Source organism: Sinohyriopsis cumingii, chromosome 11 (assembly GCF_028554795.1).
Source record: "Sinohyriopsis cumingii isolate HCF-2022 chromosome 11, ASM2855479v2, whole genome shotgun sequence".
Classification (NCBI taxonomy): Eukaryota; Metazoa; Mollusca; class Bivalvia; order Unionida; family Unionidae; genus Sinohyriopsis; species Sinohyriopsis cumingii.
In genome coordinates, this window is record NC_142971.1 from 21,077,119 (window position 1) to 21,084,136 (window position 7,018).

The following is a 7,018-nucleotide window of genomic DNA, read 5'->3' on the forward strand; positions in this document are numbered from 1 at the left end:
TCTAATATTAAAGTCCAATGGTCATTTGGCCATTTCTGAAAAAAAAGATGATCAGACCTGATAGTTTTAAAATCTTTCAGCATGACTTGGCAATTGAGGCAGCTGATATTGATTGGTGTAATGTATATCTATATTTCTTTTAGCTCCTGGTACATGATTTTATATAATTTTTGTAATTTTTATTCATGGCTTCTCAATTATAGTGATTTTCTTTAGTTAGATTTTGCCTGCATGACTAGGGTCTGTTTTAGGAATTTTAAGTGTAAAATTACACAAGATCTATAAATAGATGCTTACATATGTGTTGACAATTACTAATAATAATCTTGATAATAAGACTTGTTGATGGCTCTGGGTTAATTTCTCACTGGCTGGTGGGGTTTGGACAGTTCTAGAAGAATTAAGTAATTTCCCATTGGATGGATTAGATCACATGAACAGGTATTCTTAAATATTTATTGGGGAGTATGATCTGTTGTGTTGTGAAATATAGCTGTTGTTGAAGGCTATATAAGGAGAGAACTGTACAATCAAATTTCATTCCTATTTTGGAGTCATTCTTATTTCTAGTGTTCCTGTGTTTCCCTTTAGGTGCATTTATACATCAGGGATGCACACTGGAGAAAATTGACACACATGTTTTGTTGCTGTGCATTTTTTTGACACAAAGGATTCGCATAAATCTATCAGGATTTATTTAATATCCAATTCTTTGGATGAGGGATGGCTTCATGTATACTTCGAGCATAGGCATAGTATGGTTCTTTGCTTCGTCTACTCCCTACATTGCACTCTGCTATTCATATAGCGGAGTGCAACACAGGGAGCATAAGAAACAGGGAACCAGACTAGCACAGGCAATATTATGACAGAGTAGCTTCCCCTAATCTTGCGAGCTCTCGTACGATTTCCATTGAGCTCATCAAGATAACGTCCAGATGTTAAACATAAATTCTTGTTACACTAGAAAGTGATCACCAGATTAAAACGGCTTGGACTAAGAAATCATTAGCGAAGAAAGTGATAGCAGAACACAAAAGAATAACTGTGGATCAAAGTTTAATGAAAAATGGAGAAAATAATACCCTTGACTGGAATGTGGCACATCCATTAGGATTACCAGTGTGACTTCTGATCGTATGATTGCGAAGACTAGAAGTGAATAATTCTTTCGTGACAGGGTTTTAAATTTTTTTAAAATCTGCCCTTGTTCGCCACAAGATATCTGGAGAACACATTATCACCCAAGACATTCTTTCACAACAAAGAAATCAGTAAACTTGCTGAGACAATTGCGTTATTTGGATTACAAAGTCAGGGGGTCATTGCAGATTTTGTTGGTTTTTAACTTGCTGCAAGAAAAGAAAGATCTTAAAGTTCAAGTGTAACTTATTAGAAAGAAGATTAATCATTAGCCTTTTTGATTTTTGGATAAATGTGTTATATGATGAAGTACAGTGAAACCGATGATAGTACACGTTTTTAGAGAGAGAGAGAGATTATGTTGTGCAAGTTGCAATATCCTATTTCAAGCTGAAAAAATATGGGTGAGATGAAAATTTGTCAGTACATTTTTACCCCCACATTTTTTATTTGACCCCCAGTTCTGACACCAAGGGATTTTTTTAACCCTCAGCTTTACACCCCTGGGGGATACACTGGTTCCTGTTATAAATTAAGACTGCAGATGTGTTTTATGTTGTAATTAGATATTAGATATTATTTGAGAGGATAAAGATTTATTTGGAGCATTCATTGGATATAAAAAGTGCTCATTTTTTTACTATAATATTATTCTGGAACAATTGTGAATTATTCAAAGGAGTTATGGACAACAGCATTTTGACATCATGATTTTTTGCAGACCTGTACATTTCGAGTTCTAAAATTGATACAGAAATTTTCATTCTATAGGATTTCAATATAACTCTCTCAGGATTATTTTGGATTCACTTCATAAACTGTAAGCTCCTCTCACGTTTTTATGTATATATAACTTTCATAATTAAATTATTTGTGAAGTTTTACAGAACTAGTTGGATTTGCTTCTTTGTGTTCCTTAGTTTATGACCATGGAGTTGTAACATTGTACAGTAGTCCTGCACAAACTGACTTGGCAATTGATGCATTTAATATTGATTGTACATTAGACCTGCTTCAGTAAAACTTAGCAATTAAGGCATTTGATATTAATTGTACAGCAGAGGATGTGACTGAATGATATTGTAATCTCCTGACAAGATTTGATATATCAAAGATGTATAAGTATACTTTATCTATTTGCAGGTGATGGAAGCTTACAGAAAAATCCAGCTTGCTAAACAGAAGAAAAAGACTCCAACAAAGAAAGAGAGAGAGGCAGCCCAAAGGGCATTAAGGGAGAGAGAACAAATTGTGAAGGCATTGGATCTATGAACTAAGGATACATACTTTTGCAAGATATGCTTTGACTTCATATGGCATCAACTGAAGTTCTGTGCTAGATATTGAAGCTCTGTTTTAAGGCAATTCAAGGAAAGTCACAAAAGAATTTTCTCTAGTTAATTCAAAAATAGTATTATATGATTTTCTTTGTGTAAGTGACCAGATATCTCATTCCCAAAAGAAGTATATGTGGCTCTCCCAACATTGGTAAATAAGATCTCAATATATTGATTTCACTGGTATCAACTATAAATTTATAGTATAGAGGAATGCAGAGAAACAAGTTTGCAATGAGTCTTACAGCTGTTAGTCTTGGAATGATAGATATTACACTTGATTTTAAAAGAATAAGTAACCTGGTTCACTTTAAACTTAAGGTTGTTGTTGTTGTTGTTGTTGTTGTAGGGTTTAACGCCATTTTTCAGCACACGATAGGCCATATATGGCGGTCAATATTAATGGTGGAGGAAGAACCCGGGAAAACCCCGGAAAGAACCACCGACCCACGAGAAGCTACTGGCAAGCTTTCTCACATAACCACATTGGCTGAATCCGAGACTTGAACCCACGCAGACAGAGGTGAGATGGCAGTGGTCCATAACGGACAGCGCTTTAGACCACTCGGCCACTCGGGGCCCCTAAACTTAAGGTAACTTTGTGTATAATTAAAGCTAACTTAGAACTTATATGTAACATGGTGTACAAATAAGGCTGATTTTAACCTACTTGTAACCTTGTGTACAGATAAGATTAATTTTAAACTTATATGTAACCTTGTTGACAAATAAGACTGATTTGGAACATACCTGTGACCTTGTGTACAGATAAGACTGATTTGGAACTTACGTGTAACCTTGTGTACAAATAAGACTGATTTGGAACTTACATGTAACCTTGTGTACAAATAAGACTGATTTGGAACATATATGTAACCTTCTGTACAAATAAGACTGATTTGGAACATATATGTAACCTTATGTACAAATAAGACTGATTTTGAACTTAATTTAACCTTATATACAATTGAGTCTCAAATGCTGAAGTCTCGAATCAGTTATTTCCAGAGAGTTTGAATGTTACAGCAGTGACTTACCCTTCTCATTTGAAGTCCATTTATCCTTAGTCTTAACAAGGTAACTCAGAGACACTTTCAGAACCAATAAGATGAATTACCTGTAAAAATAGATAAAATTCTTTCAAAGAAATATTGTCAAAAAGATTTGATAGCACAGAAATCATGAACAAATGTTGTTATAATAAGTTCTAGTTTTTTTTCTCCATAAAAATCTTTAGGTTCATCCTATCATTTTGGATGAACTTAATAAAAGTGCATCCAGATGTGTTGAGGCTGCTGCCATTTGCTGATGAAATGGTTTCAAGAGAAAATTCATAGACAAATTAAATATATTATTTAAATATTTGTTTGTATTGTTGTCACATTTGTGTGAAGTCTTATGTTTAATGTTTTTGTTCACTACACATGAACTTATCTGTATATGTATTCAGTGTCAAACTAAGAAGGATGAAAGAATTCTGAGGTGGTTTGTGGTAAGGTTTATGTACACTGCAAATTTTTGAGTATTTTTGTCCTTTTAATTTTATTTTGTCTTTCATCTGTAAAGAATTCTCTAACTATATAGTGGCAAAAAAATAGCAATGCCAGTGAATCAACTAGTAATAAGAAAAATTAACACAAGTTTAAAACAGTATAGTTTGGTAGGGTTCCTGACATATCATGCACATACAGGTGTTGCAATGTTTTTCTTTGGAGGTTTGCAAATTTTTATTGAATGAATTTTAAATAATACTGCTTCTGTGGAGCAGACTTGTACCCATGTCATTTCATTACATTACATTATGAATTTGTGTAGGTATGTGCATAGTCAATTACTGGTAATGTTTTCACTCTTTCGTTCATGGGTGGTAATGTTTTCACTCGTTCGTTCATGGGTGGAGATACAGTGGCTCAGTGGCAAGCATGCTGGACTCGAGACCAAAACAGCGTGGGTTCAAATTATACCATCAGATAAGCCTGTATCAGCTGTGGTGTGTCCTTTGGCAAGGCACTTTATTCCAATTGCAGTGGCACAAAATAACCTACTTGTGTTGCTGTGCTAAAAATAACTAAATAACTAAATCAACAATATCTTTCATTCATGGCTAGTTATATTAGTTAGGTCTGCCTGTTACACAATGGATGACTCGTGATTGTATGTCGCCAAATGTCCATACTTGACTTCTAGCAAAATTACTTAGCAACTGAATGGTTAAACTTTTTTCTGTTATAATTAAATCTTGAAATGATGTTCAGCAGACATTACATTTATGAAACTCATTAAATATATTACAGTATACCACTGGCAAAGGTTGAGACTGTGCCAGAGCTGGAGTTAATGTGGTCTGGGGATGGCAGACATTTGGTGCCAAAATCTGAAACTTGCTGTTGAGGGAAACACATCCACTCCAACTCAGTCACAACCTCAACCTATGCCCACAATCACCAGGACTGGGTACGTTGATCTGTCTTGCTTTATACCCAATTCCCGAGTCAAGATATGAGACAGTCAGGCCGGTTCAAGCCCTGATACTGTTATGAATGTACAGCATAACTTGTACAAGATTCAGAAAACTAATTTCTCACAGTGTCCAGTGCTGGACCTGTGGGAACATTACAGACCAGCAAACACAGGTCTTTTACTGGTCCTGGTTCTGGCTATGACAGCTCCCATTCCCAAACTGAAAAATACCCATCTCAGACCTTTGCATAACTGGTAAGAACTCCCACATAGTCAGTACTGGTGCCTGCATGTGATTCCAGGGTTTTCTTAAATGAGACATTATTCATGGTAGATCAGTTGATAGCATATTGGACTTGTGATTGATAGGCACTGGCCCATTAGTCTGCACCATGATGGCATGCTCTGGTTGTGGTACTGGGGGCAAGGGCAGAGCTGTAAGTTTGTTGGGAGGCTCATGATGGCATGCTTTGGTTGTGTCACTGAGGGCAAGAGCAGAGCTGTAACTTTTTTAGGATGCTCATGATGGTATGTTCTGTTTGTGTCACAGAGGGCAAGGGCAGAGCTGTAACTTTGTTGGGAGGCTCATGATGGTATGTTCTGGTTGTGTCGCTGAGGGCAAGGGCAGAGCTGTAACTTTGTGGGAGGCTTGTGATGGTAGAGGTGCCAGATCATTTTCAGAATGGGTAGTTGTTATGCCTAAGGTGACTAGGTCATGAGAAGGTTACCAACTGAGGCATCAATGAGATAATATCAAATTTGATTAAAAATACTTTTATTTCAGTTGTGATATTTGACCTGTAAAACCACAATATGAGGCAAATATTTACTGCATAAGTAATTATTTTTACTGTTTCCAACTAGATGGAGTAGAGACATGGAAAATAAACATTGGAAGAATGTAACTTTAGACAGAGGGACATACATCCATCTCTTGGACTGTTCAGTAACCATATGCATGGTATGGGACAGAGCCAGCAATGTTCCAACTGAGATTGATATATAATTTCAAACCACAGAAAAACTTTTACCAAGCAGTCAATAGAACACTGGGAGAAAAGTAATAATTGGTATTCTGTATATACTCACATGTAAGTCTCACTGCAGACAATATATACCCTGATCAGCTGTATGCTTCTCACTGACCAGAAGGTGGTAGCATTCTTTGATAATTCAAAACACATCACCGTGAGGTTGCTGTCATATGGCAACATAACAACTTAAAACTGTTTTTTTAAGCTGCATGTATGAATAATTTGCAACCTTGTCTGGCAAAAAGTTTTGCAGGGAGGAACTGAACTCGTGCTTTTATGAGTGATATAGGACCTGGGTCAGTTAAATGAAGAGTTGCATGGAATCCAGTGGAGATGCACTCTTGAATATGGTCTAGACTCGCGATCAACCTGAAATAATCTACCCTCAAGTCAATTCACATACTGTGGATTATCTGTACACATGACAAACAAAACTTAAAGAAAATGGGATTGATCTAAAGACAGTTATTATTTGTGAAACATATTTAGCAGTGACAGTGTGTCCATATGTTCATTTGCTCAGTGTTATTATGAATAGTACTCATGATTTAAAAAAATAAAATATTCTGTGAAAATGCTTTTTCATTTATTGAATGACTAATGCTTGAATCAGACATGCAAGTTGCTTTCAAGCTGTTATTTATATTTGGTATAGAATAATGCCAGACAATAGATATACAGTACTGTAACAATCCATACGTTGGATATTTTCATGGGTAAATGATGACTTTTATTATTGAAGAATATGTGTGTGAAAAAGCCTCAAGCAGTACTTGACATTGTATTTTCTTTAACTTAGGAATATAGGCCCTACATCCAATCGAACCCAGACCTACCAAAGATGAAAATTTGTCTTTTCGGTATATATTATGTAGACAAACAGCAGTAACTTTCTCCCATTACCTTTCCTTCCCATCTGCAGATGGCACTAGTTTTAAGCTTTTTCAAGTGAACTGACACTTTGCTACCCAAAATCCATTGGAAATTTGTGCTACATTTCATCCTATCCATTGAGGATTTTGTTATTTTCACATTTTGACCATA

At 35.7% G+C, this 7,018-nt stretch overlaps 1 protein-coding gene across 2 annotated transcripts in view; it reads left to right on the forward strand.

Annotated features, from left to right (window-relative positions):
• LOC149787723 (transcriptional adapter 3-A-like) overlaps window positions 1-6,549 on the forward strand; it is a 44,659-nt gene extending 38,110 nt beyond the window's left edge. For both annotated transcript variants that reach the window (XM_089973924.1, XM_089973926.1), the window contains exon 10: window positions 2,287-6,549. In XM_089973924.1, coding sequence (XP_089830050.1) covers window positions 2,287-2,415 — 129 coding nt within the window. In that variant the 3' untranslated portion in view covers window positions 2,416-6,549. The remainder of the gene's footprint in view (window positions 1-2,286) is intronic.
• Window positions 6,550-7,018: the final 469 nt, after the last annotated feature.